Source organism: Uloborus diversus, chromosome 1 (genome assembly GCF_026930045.1).
Source record: "Uloborus diversus isolate 005 chromosome 1, Udiv.v.3.1, whole genome shotgun sequence".
NCBI lineage: Eukaryota > Metazoa > Arthropoda > Arachnida > Araneae > Uloboridae > Uloborus > Uloborus diversus.
In genome coordinates, this window is record NC_072731.1 from 116,329,146 (window position 1) to 116,353,491 (window position 24,346).

Here is a 24,346-nt window from a genome sequence, read left to right on the forward strand (position 1 = left end):
AATTGTAAGAATGACGTTTTGTAAAACGATCTCACAAACCAGGATCTGTGTGAAAACGTGTTTAAAAAAATTACAGCGGTGGAAAAAATCATGGAATAGTTTCGACAAAAAATTAAGTATCTAAATAATAAAACGCTTAAAAGCATTATCGTTTCATTTTTTTTTTCAAAAGGAGGAAGTAAATAATAAGGTAGTAATTGCGGTTTAACTTTATGTCTTCTGTTATTTATTTATTTTTCGAAGCATTAGAAGAATCTTCTAATTGTTAGAACCATGGGAAAAATGAGGCCACCTTGTATGCTTTGATTCTGATGAGCAGATGAAAAATGATGTGAACCACTAAGACTATTTCGAACCGTGTGTGGGCTTGAAAACACCTGCAGTTAAAAAATATTTTCTGTCCTAATAACATAATAACTGTACAATAAAACTTCAAATTATTCTATATACGCATTCTAAGTAATTCTATGACTATGACTTAAAAACAAAATACATTTTTATACTACTCCAAGTTAGGAGCATAAATGGATGATACATTTCTTAGAAGATTAACAGTCAGAATTTTGTTCCAAAATTCTACCGGCAACGATTAAAAAAAAAAAAAAAAAGAATAGGTTACTTAATGGTTCAAGTATTCCAATATTTACTTTCTATCCTTATGTTTAAAATTTGACTATTGATGCTGTGAAACGTAAAAGGATGTAAATGCCTAAATTAAAAATTTGCAGATAACAAGTGCAAATGGTACGTGAACCTCTCCTTGTCTTGGAGCAAGAGATAGTACTAGTAAACTTGGTAAGTTCTGTTAAACAGCATAATTCAGAAAAACTTTTCAATGAGAACCAACCTATGACCTTATCTTTAAACTCGTTTTACTCAAAACTTGATAATGTCCACTATCCTTTTGCTTCTCACTGCCTCAATTGGCGACATAGATCTCGAAAAGATGTGATTTTAGAAGGCTAGTGCCACGTGTAATACAGTGCCGTAAACCATCTACTTATTAGGGAAAGACGTGTAATTTCCTGCAATGATGATGCTAATAGATCGCCCAGTTCTAGTGACATGACGACATGCAATTTCTTCCACCGGAGAGCCCTATACAATCCCAGATCTACAGGGTGATGGCATTTTAACTACCAATTTCAAAATGCTTCATGAAAAGAGCCACTGGCGGGGGCTCCCCGAACTTAAATTTTTGGGAGGGCGGAAATTCTGAACTTGCCGAAAGGAATGCCAAATTTCGCTGAATAATAATAACTTCGCAGAAAATAGAATTCCAAATTGTGCCCAGTGATGGTAATTTTGTCGAATCGTCAGACAAAATTTGTCGAATAAGGAACTTTTTGGACCTAATGTGACTTCCATCGGGGCGCCCCCGGCCATTGGTCAAAGTGACTAAATATTTGAATCTAATATACTTGAAGAGGGAGAGTAAGATATAGAATTTAAAAAATGTTTCCCGCTTCATCACGTTTATTCAGTTTTTGAATGCGGGATTTAATTTTCATCACCCTCTTAACATATAAACAAAACGAGATTCATTCTTTCAAAATCCTAGGCGTTATGTCCCAATAATTTACAGCGACAAATGAATTTAAGTTTGCAGAAATCGCCCAATTTCCACTATAGCGGGCCTATTTCGACCACAGCCGGTTAAATGACTGGTTGTGGTAGATAACGGTACACATCAAGTATTACTCTAAATAAGCAAAATGCAATTGAAGAGAAACAATAAAATACTGACTGTCCATAATTAATGCAAAAAGTCAAGAAGTCAAATGTGCAAAAGCGAAGATGACATGCGCATTTTCAATGGAACAGTCTGTTGACCAGTTAATGGTGTGTTTAGTGTTAAATTATGTTCGTATAAAGATAATGAAAAATAATTAATTGCATTTGGAATGGAGGACGCTACAAATTACAGAGCGCCAGGAGTTGATATACATTATATCTATATGTTGCTGTGAAAGTCCGAAATCTGGTATCTGTTAACACTAGGCGGCGACTATCAACATTCACATATCAAAGACATTGTCGAAAGACCGAGTAAATAAACCCATTAAATCATAGGTGAAAGTCGACCTCCTCCAATTTTGATCGTCCCACGTCACAAAAATTGCAATTAGAATAGCAACTAAAAATATTTTTGAGCAGTAACAACCAAATCTAGTAAGAAGGGGAAAAAGGGTATGCAAATATGCATTTTTCTATGTTGTACTTAAATTAAAAACTTTTCTTGCAAGTTCCAATATGAAGATCTTTAATGATTAAAATTGTAATTAAAAATGAAAAGTTATGATCACATATCCCTTCTTTTTCCATATGAGTAGATTAAATTGTTGGTCATATCTCTTCACAGAGAGCATTCGTTAACTCTGCCAGAGAAGAATTTATACTCTTGAAAGAACTCCCAGTTCTTTCAATCACATAACTCTTCTTTAATTCATGCCGGTTACTGTAACAGTAATCTAATCAAACACTTGAACGAGATCCACCCATTCGCCATGAACAGTTTTGCAAATATTTGAAAAATCCTACTGGATTGGGTCCTTAAGAGTTGAAACAATGTCGAAAATTTTCGCTCATCCTTCAATGAATAAGTGTTTTTTTTTTCTGTTCTCTACAGAGTTTTAAGGCTGTTGGCTGCATCAAATGTAACTCTTTAAAGAGTAATTGTTGATGTTCTGCCTATTGGAGCTAGCTCTAAGGAAAGTGGAAAAAAAAAAAGCGTTATTTCTAGAGAAAATATATATTTTGTGTACATAGGATCAAGATTGAAAAAGATAATCTAAACCTAATATTGCAAAATCGTATAAACTGCATGATTTTTTGCTCAAATTAACGACTGGTTTTCGTTGGTTGTTGGTCAAATAAACAAAAGTAAAGTTCTACAAAAACTAAAATTTGGTGAAAGTAGTACTCATTGAACTGCTAATTTTTTACTGTGATATAACGAGCAATTATATTATGATTTTAAGGTCATGATACAATCGATTACTTTTGGAGTATTTAGCACGAATTCTGCGAGCAACTACTAAAGTTAACTAATCAAGTTGCCCCCTTTCGATATGCACACCTTCATTGCCAAGATTCAGAATTGATAAAACTTACATTTTAAAAGTGGGCAATATCAACCCAGCTGATGATAATGCTAGAAAATATAAGAAACAAAAGCAGTTTTTCTGAAAAATGCATTTTGCAACAAGTTGTAACAAAATCTTCTTGCTACCATGAAGATTAATTAACTCTAATTGAGCTTCGGACGCTCGAAGAACATATTTCTGCCCCAGGAGAAATGTTCTTTTCCTGTGTTTAAACAGATTTATAAACTTGAGTGACCTCAAGATTAACCATCTGTTGATCTTCGAGAGTAAGCCATCAACCTTTTTTTTTTTTGCAATGGACCCTGAATTTGGTCTCAAATTATCCCATTGCAATTAACACGCTTTAATTCGAACCGATTAATCATGTCGCGATTTCAAACAGCAATTGTTTAGCAAAATGGCAAGAGTTAAAAGGAACATCCAGAAAAGCGAATAATATATGGAATTTTCGAATGAAAAAGTACAAATGGTATTTTCCGAAGTGAGACATCAAGAGATCAATTAGAGTGCAAATTATTGGGGCGAGGAGTTATGAACCACGACTCGCCAATTAAATGCTTGACTGATACGATAATTACGTTCAAATCGAATTTTTACCGAGGCAAAGTTTCACTTCTTCTTGTCGTTTTCAGTTATTAATGCAGTTTTCATAATCCGAGCGTGAGTTTCACTGTCAAAAAGAAAGGTTGTTAGTCTAGTTTTTCGAATCACCTTAGTGTTGAAATCATGATGGTTTAACAAGAAAAAATATGCTTGTCAAGATTCAGTTGCATTTTACCGCTGCTACTTCAATTGGCAACAATCTGTTTCGGTGTATATTTAAGTACGTTTTAATCCATCTATCTCATTACATGTGAATCAATCAATGCATGCACATCATCGGTTGTGTATTCATGTAAGCGAGTTCAAGATATCAATTTGATAATCCATTTGTGTATCTATCTGTAGTATCTGGTAAGAATCAGTAAATTTTGAACTGTAATACGGAAAAGAAAACATTAAAAAAAAAAAAAAAAAAACTTTTAATGCTTGAATGCAAATGTTGTGTGCTGGATATGGCTTTCTCGTGAAAAGGATTGTGTAAAGTCGAGAAGGTCGTTTATAAATAGTTAGATTCAGAGGCACATGGAAACCTGCATTATAAGCATTGAAAAATAAAATCGAAAGAGGTACGCCATTCAACGGTCAAGTGTAAACCACCCTTTGCGCCCTGGGAAAAATTCGAAAGGACGGACCAGTATAGGACATGATATATTTGGTTTATGACGTACACCATTTTCCTCCTGGTATAGTCCATGTCAATTCAGGCAGACAAAGAAAAAAATTCCCTTCACAGGCTCGGATGTTTTGAAGTGAAAATTAATATGGTAAAGTTCAGAAAAAAGTTACGTATAGGTACATTTTTGTTTTGCCCTCAAAACTTCCTTATCCGAGATACAGCCCATTAAAAATGGCAACCTGGGCGTCAGTTCCAACCCTTGTTGCTTATCAATTTATGATATAGTGATAAACAATGGGAGCGGTGCATAAGCGGTATAAATATGAGCACATTCATGCTATAAATAAAGTGAAAAACCAACGTTAAGTAATGCTATGTTATAAGCATACTTGATTTTGTTTCGAGTCTTAAATATATCTGTGATTGTATCTTGAATATATATAAATATTACAGGAAGTTTCTTTACTAAAGATCTGCGATGCTACTCATAAGCAACCTGCGGTGCTTCCAAGACTTTTATAAAAAGTCTTTTCCGTATGAGAAATGTTTTGGACATAGTGTTCAAAGAAACTTCGTTGATACTCCGGCTTTATGCTGAAATGTTAGTAAAATATAGCGTAAAAGAAATTCCAAAGAAAAAGATGGTTTTTGACGGTTTTTCCAATATTTTAGGAGGAATACCCCCATGAGTCCCCTCCAGTGGCGGATACAAGGGGTGTCATGACCCCCCCCCCCCAAAAAAAAAAAAAAAACCGCGAGGGAAATTTTGAATGTTTAATTGAAAAAATATTAAAAACGTGGAAACAATGAGAAAAAGTAAATATCTTTTTGTATTCAATTTTTTTGGGCATTGCATGAAGTGGTGCATACAAAGAAAGGGGGGGGGGGAGTCGTGAACTCCCTATCCCTAATCTGTGACAACACTTTTTAAAGCTCATTGCATTTGAGTAGTGAAAAAGACTGCTTGAAAAAGAAAGAAAAGAAAACCTAACTGAAACCACAATAGAGTAAATAATTTTTGAATTCTCTTTTTTTTTTGAGCGGTGTTACATATCACTTTTCTATTTATATGTAGGCAGTAAATTAACTCTGCTTGAGACATAGGCCAGTGCGAATAATACCAAAAAAAAAATTTAGAACAGGATAAAACCAGTTCGAAAGGTAAGAAAATCTAATAACATTGATAGGAAAAATAAATTACAGTCGAGCTGAGTTCGGGAAGGGGGTTTAAGGGGGGGGACGGTTTATCACGATTTCCGGAAAAACTAAGAGTTCTATCGAAAAAAACTAAATTACAAAGCTGTTGGTAATAAAAAGATCTACAACTTTTGTATTTGCACTTTTTTTCTATAACCTCAAAATTTATGCGAAAAATTCAAAAAACCGACTTTTTGGTTTTTTATTTTTATTTCGCACAATTTTTTTTTCACTAAATTTAATGAAAACCTTATTATGTCTCAAATACACTGTAATTTTTTGGATATTTATTTTTTAAAATATTAAAATATATATTTTTTCTCCTTATTTTGTTTTAGTAGTAAAAAAGCATCAGAATTTTCAATCATAACATCTCACGTCAACATATCTGATTTTTTTTTAAAAAATCGGAGCAAGTTTTTTTTTTTTGTTGGAATCTCTACTTTTTAATGGTACAAAAAACAATGTACAATACTATGGAAACTTTTCGCAAAAAATGAAGAAAATAAAAAAAAAAACTCGAATTTGGAAAAAAAAAAAAAACATCGCTATGTAAAATTTTAAGCTATTTATTAAAATTTGCACTTCAATTACACAAAAAAGGTATAGAACATTTATTTCGTTTAAAAAATACTTCATTCACTTAACAAAACGCTTTATTATCTTGTTATTTATCAATATTTAATCTTAACTATAATCACATCCTTTACTTATCCATTAGTTTTCGCTTCTTTGATGGCTTTTTTTCATCGTTATGCTCAACTATTGATCTTGATTCCAGTAGATCTTCGAAATTTTCTAAACCATCATCTTCGTCTCCAATATTTTTTCCAGTCTGTATTAGTTCTTCATTCCAACTTCCTCGTAGGTTTTTACTTCCACATTAACGCATTTTTCAGAACCGTGACAGTTTGAACTTAGATTCGTACACTTTAAACCATGTTTTCGGCATCCACATTTTAGACTGTGGCATCCAGTTTCACAGCTGCAATAAATAGTTTTCAGCAATATTTCCGGAATTAATGCTTTTTCGGTCAATTTGGGCATAATGCCCGTGAGATGTTGTTTCCTTCCCCAATCTGTTGCTACAGTGTAGCTTGCTATTCGTAACTCCAAAAGTGACTGTTTAATGGTGGATGAGAAGGGTAAAACAAACGCATGCTGTAGCTTGATTTTTAATTATTGCAGTATATTTTTATTTTCAGTTTGTGTCAATGTAACATGGAAAATTTCATTTTTCGAGTAATTAAAGTGTACATTTTAATAAAGAGCTACAAATTTTTACATATGACTTTTTTCTTTTTTCAAATTCGAGTTTTTTGATTTTCTTCATTTTTTGCGAAAAGCTTCCATAGTATTGTATATTGTTTTTTATACCATCAAAAAGTAGAGATTCCAAAGAAAAAAACTTGCTCAGATTTTAAAAAAAATCAGATATTTTGACGTGAGATTTTTTGAATGAAAATTCTGATACTTTTTTAATATTGAATCAAAATAAGGAGAAAAAATAAATATTTTAAATTCAAAAAATTACAGCGCATTTGGGACATAATAAGGTAACTTTTCATTAAATTTAGTGAAAAAAAATTTTTTTTGTGAGAAATAAAAATAAAAAACCAAAAAGTTGCTTTTTTGAATTTTTCGCATAAGTTTTGAGGTTATAGAAAAAAAGTGCAAATGCAAAAGTTGTGGATCTTTTTATTACCAACAACTTTGAAGCTTAGTTTTTTTCCATAGGACTCTTAGTTTTTCCGGAAATCGTGATAAACCGTTTCCCCTCCCTTAAACCCCCCTACACCCCCCTTTCCGAACTCAGCTAACCCGTAATTTATTTTCCCTATGAATGTTATTAGATTTTCTTACCTTTCTAACTGGTTTTATCCTGTTCTAAATTTTTTCGACTTTTTACCATTTTCAAAGATATTGGCACTGGCCTAACAGTCTCTTCTTCGTGGCAGTTGTCTTCAAGTGCCAGTATAATGAAAAGACGTGTCTGCCGCCCGATCGCTTTTTATAAAACAAATTTAATCGCCGTTAGTTATTTTAATGTGTCAATATTTTTTTGTGTAAAGTCTATTTTTTTCTGTAGTGATTTTTTTATAGTTTCGTTTTTGTTCGTGCTGATTTTATTTTTCGGGCAAGAAATGTAAAATTTAATACCGTGTTTGCCCGAAACCTCGTTACACGAGGGTTTCCGTAATTAGCCCATCCTATTAGACGGAAACTGTGCTGAAGAAAGCCACGTTTGTTAGAAAAAGGACCACCTGCAACGAAAATAATGAAGCGTTCGGGTGACAAAACCTTGTTGTCTTTTTTGAAAAGTTAAAAAAAAAACTGAGGAACCCAAAACCAATGGAAACATATCTGGAGTTCTTGTATCAGACTCTGAGACTGCGACGTCTTCATTCGCCAATGATTTTTCGACAATTGAAAAGAATCGGTGGGTTATAATGCAACTTAACTAGGTCATTTTAATGTATTGAATTAATATTAATTAAGTTTAATAATTAATAATTTAAGTATATTTAATTCATAATAGTTAAAATTAATTACGTTTTCAACCAACTAACGGCCGATTTTGTGCTTTTATTGACACTTAAAGAAACCTAAGTGCAAGAAAATTGTCGTGCGTAAGACTACATTATTGAACATGACCCCCTTCCCCCCAAAATGAAATTCTGTATTGGCCCCTGATCCCCTATTTGCTACAAATATTCATGCTTTTGAGTTTTTCAACCTCCCTAGCCTCTCAAAAGAACGTCAGCGGCAAATATAATGCTCACTTCCCCTCCAAATAAGAATAATGGCTTTTAAACTGTGGAAAAGTGAAAAAAAAAAAGGGAGGGAGGGGGGGTGGGGGTATTTCCAAAAAGTGCTGAGTGTTTGGAGGAAAACGGTGGTCATATTTGAATCCCTGAGGTCATTTAAGATGAAAATCTCAGGAATTGTGTAAAAAGTAAAAGGAAATCAACAATTTTTACAAATTTTTACAATTTGCACAAATTCGCAGATTACTCGATACACGTGTTTTGGGGTTCAAGGGAGCCCTTTTTTCAATGCAATACTTTGCTGATTTGTGCGATAAAACGTTGTTGATTTCCTTTAACTTCTCTGCACAACGATTTTTATTTATTTCTAAACAGAGTTAGAAGTCCCAGGTTTTTTTTTTTCCTTTACAATTTCATTTTATATATTTTTAAAATTTTGAAACATAGCAACGAAACAAGAATATTATTGCACTTTTCTTGAAAAATTCGAAACCGGAAACTAATACTTCAATTGAATTTTCGGTCCGGTACTGCAATCACTACGCGCACTTTTATTTGCACGAGTTATCTCCGAGTTTTAAGTTATGTCGCTCACAACACCACCCCTCTGTCGCTCGCAAGTATCTGAAATATAGTTTCATTCAACAAATTGGCGCACTTTAATATTAATCCTTACCATTGCCACATATCACGAGAGAAATGGTGTGATCTTCCCTCGCAGATGATCGAACTTTAGTCGTCTTGGGTGAAAGATAGTGGCAGTTTTAATGCTTTTCACAATAATGGTCTATCTTCGGTTATGTTCTCTCAGAAAAGCCCCCCCCCCCCCCCTTCGCTCAAATATCAACAGAAATATATGACTATCAAATCCAAAAAATACAATTTTCTTCACAAAAGTAACACTGTGTGATCGGAGTTGCTAACATGAATACTATCATGTGAATTGAGTTATTTATTTAATTGTAACCAAAATTGCCAAATGATATGGGTGTCTAACACGTCACGTTTCAAAGTTATAGCCTCGATAGCATTTTCATGCACCCTCGCTTATGTGATATTTTTTTTATTTTAATTCCATATATATTTCGATAATTAGAAGAATAAAATAACCTATTAGTATATAAATTGAAAAATATCATCTGCAACAATTATTGTTTGACGGAATATTTTATTTCAAGTGGAATTGCTGTAAGTTTTTGAGGTGGCAACACTTAATATCCTAATTTACCACTTTTAATCCTCAAGAAAACGATTTTTCCCCCCTTACATATAAAACTCTGTTCTCCGAAAATTTTATCAAATCTATGGATAAAAATGAAAAAGGATTTTTGTATATTTGAAAACTATTTTTCCCAAAGTTAATGTTGCTAAAAGAAGGCATTTTTGTTGACCCATAAATAAGATCGCTTATGAAGAACAATGACATTGATGAAAATCTCACCCAAAAAGAACTAAGGTCTTGGTTGTCCTTAAAGAATTGGTAACTCAAGTATTTTTAGTCAGTCATAAAACTTAAAATGCCAAATTTTTAGTGAAAAACTTGTTGCAAAAATATGAAACGATAGGAGTGCAGAATGTAATTGAAGATACTTCGGTTTTTTCCCTCCTAATCTAGCAACGGTGAGTAATGAGCAAGGTGAACGCTCTCATCAAGATGTTAAACGTATAGAAGAACGTTGCGAAGAAAAATGGAAGGCAAAAATGCTGGGAGATTACTATTGATTTCTCATTCAAGAGGATTTCCCTATTCACAAGATGAAAAGTTAATTTTTCATTATTTCCGTTAATAACATGTGTCTTATTTTTCTACTCAATGATAAAACCTATGTTATTTCTCCTCACAATGTATGTATAAGTGTGTATTATAACTACATTTGCATTAAAACTCAAAATATAAGTACATCTGTTGTTCTATGTTTAGATTAGATTAAAAATTTTCAGTTTTTAGCCATTTATGGAAATTAGTTATAACTAAGAAATGGTACGTGTTACAAGAATTTAGTTTATATATTTCTGCTTAGCAGACCCAATTTGACATAAATAAGCTATTTTCTCAATGTTATAGAATAAAAGTAAAATTTTGTCCCACAGTGTAATCAGATACTGCTTCATATATATTTTGTTCCTCTTGTATGATTTTTTTCTTCTGTAGCGTCCACGGGAGCCATGTTTCCTTGAGAATACCTACTCTCAAATTCTGTAAATGTGTGAATTGATTGATAAAGGGAATTTAGGCAAAGTAGACACAAATAAGCATTTTCTCCATTCGGAAAAACAGTGGCATGTATTGAAACCGGAAAATTGCATAAGTTTGAAGGAAAAAATATTCAATTAAAACTGAACAAATAAGTTAACGAAATTATCTTTTCTCTGATAACTCACAGTCAGCAAGTTAAGTAGAGGAGAAGAATTAACGAAGTTCAAACAATATTTTAAAAAGTATCCTTTATTCTAAAACCTTTCTTTCTTGTTGCCCATAGACAGATATTTGGACAGTTTGAGGAAACGCGTAAACAGATTTCAACTAAAATTTGGTAGTAGAAGACTTGGACTTTCTCTACGAGTACCACTTCTTTTTTTGCACAATACTAGGTACATTATCAATGTTTTTTGCAATTTCTGAAATTCGAATAAATTAGAACAAAACGAACTAATGCTTTAGGACAATCCGTTTAGCGTTTGATCTACGATGGCGCTGACGCTTAATCGGAGCCGAAATGTGGGATTAAATATTAATTCGACTTCGGTTAGAAATACTTTGTTATTACATGAATCAAACTTCGATCATTGGTAGTTGTTTATCACTTGACAGCGTTTTGCTGTTACAAAAGCAAGCACATAACTCATTCTCCTTCCAATGCGGTTGGTCCAATTTCACGAAAAAAAAGAGAACTTCGGCAAATGTGATTAAAGGCTTTCTCAACAAAACAGGGAACGCTTGATAAACGACACCGCAAAGAATAAATATTCCTTCACATATTTGATTTACTGGGCGTAATTCTTATCTTCGTCAATAAGTTCTCAATTGGGATGATGTCCCAAACGAGTTTTTTTGTATGCCTGTACAAGAGAGAGAATATTCCTCAACATTTTGTTTTTTGTTGCCATGCAGTAATCTCTAGCTTCAAGGCAACATTTGCAAAGGAATAAAAGATCCTCGATTCGAACCTGGTAAAGCTGAACCCGGAGTAAAATTCTGAGAGTAGGGTTACCACAATTAGGTTAAGTCATGCGTCAAACCGCCAAGCAGTCAATAATCATTAAATTCAACAAACACCTATTAAAGTAACCCCATAACTAGGTCCTAATTAAAGCACGGTCCGACAAGTCATGAACTAGGCCTTACATTTTTCTGGGTCCGATAGTTTGAGGTTTAAAAACGTAATTACTACTTTATTAAATTTGATAAATGGCAAACTAATAACTTAATATTATGCTTTTTAATATGATATGCATTTGATATCGAAGAGTTCTCAAAATGTACCATGACTTGGGAAAGTGTTCTCGTATGGTCGAAACGATTCCACAGTAAGCAACTAGTACTTCGTTTAGTTTAACTAGTATTCGTTTTCCCGCCATTCTTAACATCCAGATGATTGATCAGAGTTTAGTGTGCAGCTCTCATTTGCTTTTTATTGTGTTACGTTATTTGTAAATAGCCTGGTAATTGGTGTATGAGCTTTTGACCTCCCTTCCCTGAGCTCAAATGCGCCATTTGATGAGTGAGGACTTGGTGAGTAATTTTATTTTTAGCTGGTTTATAGGAATGTAAAGATGCTGATTTTTTTTTTTTTTTTTTTTTTTGACAAAACTTTTCATGAATTTTTGAATACGTCAGGTCGTCTTTTATTTTTATTGAAATAGGGTTTATAGGAGAAATAAATTAAAAGAAGAAATAACTAGAGGCGTTTTGGACTGTTTTAAACGAAGTAAAAAGATGCAAATTGAGAATGCAAAGTCTCGTTGAAAAGGTCAAAGAGATAGTAGATGAAAGTTTCGCATTGAAAATTTCGCATTGAAATTGTAATAATATTATTGTTTTATTATTTTTTTGGGCGTATTTTTCATAAAGAATGCATATTTTGACAAATCGACAGGTTTCTTAAATTTGAACTAGAATATGGCAGAACTTTTTTATCTGTAATTAGCAACAAATCTTGGAAATAAAATCTTGGAAGTGTTTTGAGATATTCAAGTTCAAAAGTCACGGTGAGTAACCTAAATTCAAACCTGTGGTGAGAAAGTCATGTTTTATATCAATTGAAAACCCTAATTTTTATCTTTGCAATGGTTTTTGAATTTCTATTCTACTATAATTGGAATAAAAGTTACAGTCATTTGCATGTCACAACTTGCCACTTATATCGCACTTTTTAAGTTTCCAACAGCACTGTATTTCGTAAAATTTTTAAAGTAGAGTTCTGAAAATTGGCAGGATTACTTATCTTGTCATATGTGTCATTCACACAAAATTTCATTAAAATCGGAAATGATGAGTAGATTAAGGAGGTGACTAACCTGACATATGGAATTCCATATGTAAAACATGTGAACATTCCTGATTTTTTTTCAGTACCTTGCCATTGCGATCCCAGTCTAAGTTTTAGTGTAGTGAAAGAATAGTATTAGAGCTATAAAATGTATTTTTTTTTTGAAGAAATTGTAAGGGGGCATGTTCTGAGATATTCAAGGTCAAAAGTCACGGTGAATGACCTTGAAACTTAAGCCTGTCGTGAGATACTCATGTTTTATATCAATAGAAAGCTCTATTTTTTAGCTTTACAATGGTTTTAAAATTTTTATTCTACTACAATTAGGAGAGAAGTTGCAGTCATTTGTATATCACACCTTTTCGTTTTTTTCGTACTTTTTCAGTTTTTTAACAGCCCTGTATTTTATCAAATTTTCAAAGTAGAATTCTAAAAATTGGCAGAATTACTTTTCTTGTCATAAGTGTCCCTCACACCAATTTTCATTAAAATCGTTAATGGTGATGTGAAAAAGTTATAATTTTTGATTGATTTGACTGGAATTGGCCAGAACGCTCTGGGCGGCCGTCAACCAGCAAAACCGACAACAATGTGGCTCGTGTTCCTCAATTGTTGGACCTTGACCCTCGATTGACTATCAAGATGGTTGCAAATAAACTGAACACGTTGTCTGCTGCTGTGTTTCGCATTACTCAAGATTTAGCGATGAGAAAAGTGTGAGACAAATTCGTGCCGAAGCACCTTGCCATGACGCGCTGCGAATCCGCGAGTTCCTGGCTGAACACCAGGTTAAAACGTTGTCCTAGCCTCCAAAAGTCCTGACGTCGCCCCGGCAGACTTCTTTTTCTTCACTCGGATTAAGGCAGGCATGAAATGAACCCATTTTTGATCCCTAGAAGGGATCCAATCAGCCATGACGAAGACCTTTTAGGGGAGGTCCCCAAAAACGCCTTTCAGTATACTTAACAATCATGGCAGAGACGATGGATGAAATGAGCAGAAGCACAAGGACATTACTTTGAAGAATTTTAAGTGTTTGTGCAAATCTGTTCAATAAATTACTTTAAAAAAAAATTGCATTACTTTTGGAATAGACCCTGTATATATACATAGTAAAATACATACAGAAAAGTATTTTAGTTGAATATAAATTTTTGAAATAAATACCTGGGTGAATACCCATTTTGGGTATTTACCCGGGTATATGCCCTGGGTATTTACCCCTAAAAATAAATACCCGGTTATTTTACATCACTAATTGGGACTGATAATTTATTTCTTTGTAACGGATATTTCATTGCGTTGGTATTTGTTTTAACAGGATTTCAATGAATTTCTATAAATAGATTGCATGTATATAGATGTTTCACTGCCACCATTTTCCTCCTCACTCTTTTTTTTTTTAATTTAGTGTCGTTCTATTAATTACTAAACTATTTATCAAAATTTCATTACATCAAAATCACGAAATATACGAGAGCTTTTCAAGAAAATCGAAGTCTGCCAGCTATGGTCAGTCTGCAAAACAACTTGGCAACCCTGTTCGAACCTAGAAAGCGCATAAATGCCACCTTAGAAGCAGAGTCGATGATTATCTGAGATAATGAGGCAGTTGTGGAAATAAGAACAATAAATCGAAATAATTATCATTAAAAATTACACTAATTCCGTACTGCTGACAGATGGACACCTATGCCTCTGTTTCAAGGCGTCGTAAATTTTGTTGTTTTGCGTGGTAAATAAAAGCATTCGGAAGATTCTCAAACGATAGCCTTTTCAGGGACTGCTATCAACTTGTTAACGAAGGACAGGGAGTACTTTTTCTTCAATGAAAGGAGAAGATCGGTAGATAAGCTTCCTTAATGGGAACAAGCTAGTAATTGGACATTTATCACTCGTTTAGTAAGAGTCATTCTAAAGTTTGCTTCAGCAAAAGATTCAGCAAGAATTTTGGTGAAAAGTTGTGATTTAACACGGTAATCCCTTGAGTTCAAATTTTAAACTAAGTTATTTTCGTTTGAATTGATGATGTTAAAATTCAGTCATTAATATTACTTTTGGATTGAAAAAGAGATGATTAAGGATTTACAAGAAAGGACACCGCAGCAACTGTCCCTAAAAATGCTGTGATTGAGCGTGATTGATTTTAAAAACTGCGGTGAAAACGAACTGTTGAAAACAATGGTGCAGATAGCTAAATGTGAAAGAAATCATGTTTTTTCATTAAATTAAGTGAAAACATCAAATTTCAAGATTCAAAGTTTTAAATTTTATTCGTGGTGTCAAAATAATTGTTTTTCATATAGCGACGCTTTGGTTTCGTGGCTGAGAAGAATATGATTGTGAAAGTAAAAAGAAACGATTGTTTGCTTAGTTGTAAAAGCAGTGTGCAAAAGTGTGTTGAATTTTAAATATCATCATCATCGTGGGTGGTTAGACCATCCACTGTGAGCCAATACCTCCCTTTGAAGGAATTTTAAAGATGACTACTTATTGATATCAAGTTCTCACTAATTGATAAAAAAATCTCTCTAACTACATTGCTCAAAACAATTAGGGGAGCACATGGTTTTACAAAATTAAGAGCAATGATGTATACTATTAAGTAACATAAAATGAATAATCCATAATTTAAAGCCTGTCAGGAAACGAGGAAGAAAACTTTACTTGCAAATCAAAGGTTATGACTCAAAAAATAGAAAAAGGAGATAAGGGCAGAAATCCAGATGTTGCAGAAACGTCTGTTTTATTGCCATAACTGTGAAATTCGATTGCACAGTATTTGTTTTTGAGACAAGGTAACTTGAGAATGTCTCAACAACGTGATTTACCAGAATCCATGGCATGACGTGTTATAGGCAGATTGGAATCCGGGCAAACACAACGTAGTGTCACGGACACTGTTGGAGTCATCAGAAGTGCTGTTCCAAGGCTGCGGAATCGATTCCAAGAAACAGGAAATGTTAGACGTCGACTAGGGAAAGGCCATGCTCCAATAAAGCAATCAATAACCGGTATATACCATTAACAGCCCGTCTAAACAGAACAGAGAATGCTACATAACTGCAAAGACAGTTGCGTTTAGCTACAGGACGAAGGGTGTCCATCCAAACAGTACGTAATCGGCTTCACGAGGGAGGACTCTATGCACGTAGACCAATGGTCTGCATTCCGTTGACTTCAAGCCACCGTGCGGCCCGAAGAAGATGGGCTGCTGAACATTGAGATTGGGAGCAACATGGTTGGAGCCAAGTGCTGTTTACAGACGAGTTCCGATTCAGTCTGGAGTGTGACACTCGACGTGTTCTGGTATGCAGAGACCGGGGCACTCGAAATAACCCCACATTCGTTCGTGTAAGGTCACAAAACCGAGAAGCTGGTTGGATGGATGGTATGTGGTGGAATCATCACAAAGTATGCAGACGAGATAGTGCGACCTCGTGTCATCTCTTACGCTGGAGCCATTGGAGATTCCTTTGTTTTCCAGGATGATCATGCCCAACCATATAGAACTCGTCTGGTGGAGAACATGCTTGAAGCTGAAACAATTCAGCGTATGGAATAGCCAGCGTGCTCTCCTGACCTGAATCCAACCAATCATGTTTGGGACATGTTAGGACAACGCATTGCTGCTCGACCAAGGCCGGCTGTTACTGTTCGAGACTTGGAGCACTTGGAACAGTACTCCCCAAAGACAGATCGATAACCTCATCAAATCCATAGCAAACAAACAGGTGTGCAGCAGTCTTTGCTGCTCGAGAAGACCACACACCCTATTAAAATTCATCCATCATGTCAAAACTACCTTTTTTTTTTATCGTTTACAAGTAACCAAATTATTGCCCAAAATAATCTTTTCATGTTTTTTCCATATTTTTAAAGAATTAAAGCTTAATTCCATATTTTTTTACGTCATTTTCTGTATTGCGCATTGATACGCGTGTACTATTCAATGTATGCCAAAAGTTAGCTGTATCGCGCGGTTTTCTCCACTTTTTTGTTTGCTCCCCTAATTGTTTTGAGCAGTGTATAATAGCATTGATTTTAGTAATTATTTTGCAATGTATTGTTGAAGTTGGGAAACAACTGAAACTTGTTCAACGAATTTTATTTTAACTTCAGTAATTTCAAAGCAATCTGTATCTTCTTTCGAAAATGTTCTTAAACTCTTTAAAACCATTCGGCTATAGATTACAAGCTAAATGCTTATATTTCCCTAACAGCACAGGAGCTCCAGGCGGCTACATTTAGTGGGAATTAAGAAATGAGTTTGCGCAAAGATAACGATCTTGACGCGTTATCTACTAGGTAGATGAGCACCTCACGGCGCTCTTCTACATCAGATAACTTGATCCGGATAAGAGATTCATCAAAATTATGCTGCAGGACTTCAAAAAAGAAAAAAAAAATGAATATGCTATCAAGATCATTGTGGTGGTAAACGCCTGGCTTAGAAAATATTCCTCGTATTTATTCCGGAAGATATTCTGACATTTTCAACACCATATTCTTCATGCTTAGTCTTTTGTTTTTAGTGTTTGCATGCGTCTTCTGACGGCAATGCCAGCTTATGGTAGATTACAGGGAGGGTCGGTGATGATGGATTAGGGAAAGGCGCAGTACTGGTTGCAAGCGTCAAATGATACATGCTGAAGTATTGAGACAAGGAATTTCTTTTAACTGCATAAATAAAATCTACCACGCATTTTCTCTTGAAAATGAAGAACAGGTTGGACAAAATGACATTAAAAAAAAAAAAAAAGACAGACTCGAAAGTTTCCTCCAGTGGCCCATTTGATTTCTCCTTTAATATAAAGCTCAGCAGTGGCATAGCGTGGGTCTTAAACAGTGATGTGATTCAAGGAAAAAAAAACTTTAAATAACGAAACATGCCCAAAAATGAGTTGAAAGATTTTGATATCAAAAGAACACATTACTTCAAATTATTATACGTATTGGAGTTTAGAAATAAAGTTTTTGCCAGTCATAGAATGTCAAAACTAGCACACACAACCGAAATTCACTGCATGTTTTCAAGCGCAAAACTTCCTATGTCATTCAAAAGAGATTTTTTTTTTCATCATCAGGTTGAGCTTCTTCCAATTTTCTAAATTAGTTAGAACTGCAAATATAAGGGTTTCGAATTTCACAAACTAAATAATAGTCATTATAAAGTTAATTGTTTATAACATCAACAAAATTGCTTCAAGGTTGAACTTAAAAAAAATATAAAATTGTAGATTATAGACATTTGAATCTAATCAAACTTTTCAGAGAATCGAGGTTTTTGAAGCCTCTCTCGATTCAAGTCATCAATTTAAACTCTTTTTTAGGTTTTTTTCACCACACACTTGCTTTCTTTTTCTTTTTAGTTATTCATCCATTGTTGGAATGCAAAAAGTTAAGTTCAAAAATCGAATACCATGAAATTCTGTTGATATCAAATTTGCTGCGTAAGACCGCATTTACAAACCAAAAAAAATCACACTCACCCACGACGACAACGTGTCCGAACACATAAGAACTTCCTATTGCAGTACAATTCCACCTTCTGTTGCGGAACTGTTTGCGGCATTCGGCGATGCCTATTCGGGTACCCTCTCCCACCGCTGCCATTAAATCTGGACGCTCTCGGCAAAGACGCTGCTGACCTGGAGTAAGTCCTGGTATCTTTCCGCAAATAATACTAGCAGTGAAAGCCATCACACTGGAAAAAAAAGACAGAAAAATAATTAAAACTCTCACAAACTGTATTTGTGGTTATTTAAAAATCTTAAAAGTTTAATCGTGCCTAAAAATTTAAAAACATTTTCTTTTCTTTTCTTTTTTAAAAACATTAAAAGATTTCAGTGGTATGTTCTTTCAATTCTGTAAAATCTACATCTCATCTGAGATAAATGTTTCAATATTTGATGCAGCTTTTATAATTTTTAAGAAATTGTCAGCGGCTTTTGCAGCAACCGACTATACCAGGGGTACCCAAACTTCTACGATTCACGGCACTCTTTGAAGAAATAAAAATTTTTCACGACACCCTAATCTACCCCTATAATCTACATATATATTGGTATCATGGACACTTCGTGGCACCTCTCGCCACCACGTGAGACGCCCCAGGGTGACGCGGTCCCAGTTTGAGAGCCCCTGTGCTGAACTATTGCTGAATATTTAATGCAATTACACAAAATGTTTATCACAGTTGCAAAAGATTTTGAAAAACAATGTAACATTCTTAAAATATTAAATATCTCAGGGAAGTAAAATGACTACACATTCTAGGATTTTTTTTTTTTTTTTTTTTTGAGTAACGATCTATCTTTGAAAGAAACATATTATGTATGGGTATTCATAAAAGTATTCTTCAATCAGAGACTGTTTCACACACTTTACCACAAGAGAATAAGGAGTCGTTAACAAATGATGTGACGTTTTGAGAGGAAGGGTGTTCCGTGAAAGGGGCAGGGGAAAGAGGGAATTGAGGGGATAACATCCATTGACATCACCCATTTTTTTACAACAAAAATGCCCGTAAAAAATAGCCGGATGTGTGACAAGGGCGGAGAGGGGGGGGGGGAGAGTAAGGTGAAGTGTGATACTTTAAAAAAGGGAAGGGTGTCAAATTTACTGAAGAAATGAACTTATTAGTAGACAGCCTCTAATATAGATGATTCTTTTGAATTGCGGACTATTTTCTGCAATGTAATTCCAGGTTCTCTTCTTCATGTATACCGTAAAGTTTTAACATTTTATTCGTATTACATTCAGTACCATTAATATTTCAACTACACACATTTCTACCTTTCAAAATTACATTGGCTTCTGCAAATTTAGAATTTCGCCTGTAATTTCTGATTATCTTTATGACTTGCAGACAATCGGCTAAAATTACATATCTTCTAGAATTCCCCGAATTCCTTTTACAATTATGGACAAATTTCAAAATTTACGCTGTCTTTTGGAATGACGAGCAATCGAAAGTTAGTCATCTGGGACAATTAAAAATTAAATTTCTTGAAGAAAAATATTTCAGGAAGTATTATAAAAATTATATTTGTTGATTTGATAATCCAGAAATATTTTAATTTGTGACCCATATTTAGCCATAACTAAATGCGATTTTTATTTTTAAAATAATAATTTGTGTAGTCTAAGAGTAAAGAAAATCTCAATGGCAATTTGTACATTACAAACGCAAGCAGCTGTTGATAAATAAAGATACCACAGTAAAATTGTGAAAATTTCATTTCGATAAATAGCAAATTTCTGCTTGCTTTCCATTATCATCCAAGGAATGTATGTTTATTGAAAGTTATTATTAAAAGGTATCACAACATTACATACTCACGAGCATTTTTTTTTTTTTAATTATAAGTTTTTGTGAAGTAAATAAACTGTAGTGAAATTACATACCGTCTTCAATTTGCAGAAAGCCGTCTGTTACCATGAACTCAATCTATAAGTTTTGTTAGAATTTCTTTCTATTACAAGTAACCAAAACTTGGAAAAACATTAATGACTCGAAGCATTGACTAAACGCTAAATATAGTTCTCTCTGCTAACACTCATTTTACGGTCACAGTGAATAACACTTTTGAAATGAATGAAACCTAATTGTATGTTTTACATTTTCCGAAAATACAAACAACAGATTGAGAGCAGAAATTGTGTGTCCTTATACGAAACAAAAGAATAATGAAAATTATTCTGCAATTGTTGATGAGGCGGCTAGAAACGCCTAGCTCATTTCAACTGAAGTAACGAACAAAAATTCTTACGTGGAACGCATAGAATATTCATTATGACTCATTATAACTATCACTTTACACTGTGCAATAATGAACGCTTTTACGGTTGGTAAAAAGTTAATCAGAAAAAATGGCGTAGAAAATTAAATAACAGAACAAGTTTCGGGAAATATGTTCTGGGTAATGATGTGTTAGAAAACACGATATCAGCCTAATGGGCACTTTTTGAAACGAGAGCAATCTTTTTTTTTTCAATCAAAAGAAATATTTATATTTGCTGTATTCACGAGTTACGTAAAATTTCGAATAGCAAATTATATTTTGTATTCGATAATAGGACAAGATTGCATAGAAATGAAGCTTGATCGAATAAAATTGGGAAACTGATTGGGAACAAATTGTTATTCAATTTGGTTGAAGTGAAATTAAGCGATAGACACCGGGATTCGTAAAAATATGACAAATAAAATTATGATAGAACATAGACGTGGAACGGAATTCCTAGTTTGTTATTTTGCAATGAAAGATTCTTCAGATATCTTCTTTATCTTTTCTTTACTAATAATAAAGCGCAAAGTCTCTCTGTCTGGATGTCTGCGACGTGCATAGCGTCTCGACTGTTCGGCCGATTTTCGTGAAAGTTGGCACAAAGTTAGTTTGTAGCATGGGGGAGTGCACCTCGAAGCGATTTTTCGAAAATTCGATTTTATTCTTTTTCTATTTACATTTTAAGAACATTTTCCGGAGCAAAATTATTATAAGATAGACGAGTAAATTACGGAATTATCATGACGTGGAACAGGAGAGCGAATGAACATAGCCAATTGGCGAGAAATTTGTCATCCATTTTTTGTAAATATACAGGTGAACCGAATGACCTTTTAATTTTCAACTACGGGCAAAGCCGTGCGGGTACCATTAGTAACAAATAAAATGCGATGCGTTTTTGAAAAAAAATGACATTGCCTCTCCGAATATAAGGATTGAATGGATTCAGCTAGAGCATCTCTGGGCTTCAGAAATGAGGTTAGAGAGAGAGAGAGTGCGGAATATTCTCTTCACATTCTAATTATTTTTCATAAGCAAAATGCAGCATTGGATAGGAATTTAATTAAAATTATTTAATGTCTGGTTGAAGGAATGTATATTGGATAATAATAATACGCAAAAGGCAAATTTTAAAGTAAGAAAATAAATATGTAAATGCATAAAAAATGGAAGTATAATGTAACTGTGTAAGTAATTGTTCAAATCGTTTTCCCCAGGTTTTGTCTCATTTTATAATTATCTAAAGTTATGATGAATTCCCATTAATTTAAAGATATTTGCTTGCATCTTATAGCTAGCAGGGGAATATGGGGCAAAGTGAAATGGTGAAATACTTTCTCTGCTTTTATCACCACTTATCTAGCAATATTTTCACTATATAGTAACGCGTGTAGTCTATTCCTGTCAAGAAAAAATTACTTCTGAAAATCAAAGAATATGATAATACATACAATTTTCAAAAATTGATACCCATATTGTAATATTTGGTTGCATCTAAAAAATTATACTTGGTAATATTAAACGATAAAACTCTTGTTATTAACATTTGAAATAACAATTGAGATCTACTAATATTCAGTACAGTATTTATTTGTTTAATATTAAGCTTATTTGTATTTTGATGGATTTGTGCAGTTAGTCAAGTGCATGCGGGGCAAAGTGAAACAGTTCCATTTCATTTACTTATTCTGTCATTTATCAAATCACTTACGTATTCATTTATTAATTAGTTCATTTACATTCCTTCTTTTAATAATACCGTTATTTATTCATTCATTCCTTTATTTACTCATTTATTTGATCAAAAATATCTTTGAAGATCGAATAGAAAATAATTCATTAGAAAAATTCTATTTTTCATTTTGCTCCATGAAAAAAAAGGGGGGGGGGGGGTGGAAGGATTTCCACTTTTTTTTTTGAACACACAAACTTATTGTCAAAAATTAAAAATTATGTTCCAATGCAAGTTTTATTATGAAATACATTTTTTTTTCTTTCTGTACCGTTATTTTCAGAACAAATTTTCAATTTGTTCATTTTGGAAGAAGTAAGTTATCTTAACTATTTCATTTTGCTCCACATTCCTCTACATAAGTTCAGAAGCTTTTGATTCTAAGAATTACACAACTTGAGAAAAAAAATTGTCGATCAATGTTACCCCTTCGACTGAAATGAGTTTTCCTAAGTTATATCGTCTCTTTTAAAAATTATTTTAAAAGTAGTAACTTTTTTGAATTACTGTTTGTTTGTTTTGTTTTATTTATGTTTTTAAAGCATTACATTCATTTAAATTTTCTTATTGAAATCGAGTTTAATTTAAATATACTTAAACATTTTTTACTTATAAGTTGTAACTTTATATACTTGATTTTTCGTTTATTTTTCAGAGATTCCTTTCTTTTGCTAGCTCATAACTGCGAACGTAGTAAATTATATATGAGGCAGTGAGAAGCAAAGGTATGCAAGTGGCAAAATTAAAAATTTGGAGATAACCAGTACAAATGGTAGGTGAACCCCTCCTCTATCTTGGGGCAAGAAATAGTACTAGTAGCCCTGGTAGGTTCCGGTATACATCTTGATTTAGAAAAAAAATTCAATGAAAACCTACGTAGGATCTGATCTTTAAACGCGTTTTACTCAAAACTTCAAAATATCCACTTGCATCCCTTTGCTTCTCACTGCCTCACATAATCATCTTAATTTGAAAGTATGTAATAACATTAGAATCAAAACCCCTGCAAACTTTTTCGATGACAGGTGCTTTTAATAAAAGAAGACTGCAATTACAGAAAGTTTTATAGGGTTGGTTGTGGTAAGTGGGTCCCCCCACTAACACTAAAATATAGGTATGGCTTTTTTTTACACTAATCATGTCATATTTCATCACAGTGATTGATTTTACATAGGGCTTTCTGAAATCTGAGTCGTAGAACGTTTCTCTTAGTCGTAGCACTTATGTCAAAATATTTCCGAAATATATTTTTTAGAGAGCTTAAGCAACATTTTTTAAAGAAGTGTTTCCAGGTAACTTTTTATAATTTTTATGCATATTAAACTTTTATGTATATAGTTTAACGTAAAGTGCATACTGCAATAGGATTTTTTACATAAAATATTTATTTTTAATAAGCATTTAAGAGGAGGGGGTCCCACTTACCTCTTAAATTTTCACTCTAGTGAAAATTTAAGTTTTATTCACAGTGAAAAGGGGTAAGTGAGCCTCCCATAAAAGTTACAATTTTAAAATCAAAAACAACTGTGATGAAATGTGTCTATTAATGAAATAAAAGATAACTGGGAAAATCTAGTGGGAATTGATAGTTCAGCTACAAAAGCTGCTGAAGCTGGTGACTGTATTTGTAAAACTTGCATAAGAGAAAACCATAAAGTATTATGTAGCTCTAATGTTGGAAGGTAATGATGCAAAGAAAAAAAAATACTGCTGAAGGGATAGCGACACTTTTTTATTATCCTTGATGCAGACGATGTTGGAATTATTTCTGAGGATGAAGGTATAATGGGCTCCCTTAGCCAACTTTAGATAGACGTCACCATTTAGTATTTCCAATTTTGATTCAACTTATAATTTTGACTAATTTACCAAAATTAATCTCAATCAACTGTATTACGTTTATTCAACACCATTTAAAAGCAATATTAATTACCTTTAGACTTTCAATAAATTTCATACACGTAATTGTTTTGTTTTCTGTTTTATAAATCTCCGTCATACAGATTTAAATGATAGTTAACATCTCATAAACGGATGCAT

At 33.4% G+C, this 24,346-nt stretch overlaps 1 protein-coding gene across 1 annotated transcript in view; it reads right to left on the bottom strand.

Moving 5' to 3' along the window:
- The window catches only part of LOC129231654 (protein Wnt-7a-like), a 337,423-nt gene that overhangs the window by 45,083 nt on the left and 267,994 nt on the right, over window positions 1-24,346 (bottom strand). Inside the window, exon 2 of the mRNA XM_054866021.1 lies at window positions 18,274-18,488. Within this exon, the coding sequence (XP_054721996.1) occupies window positions 18,274-18,488 (215 nt within the window). The remainder of the gene's footprint in view (window positions 1-18,273; window positions 18,489-24,346) is intronic.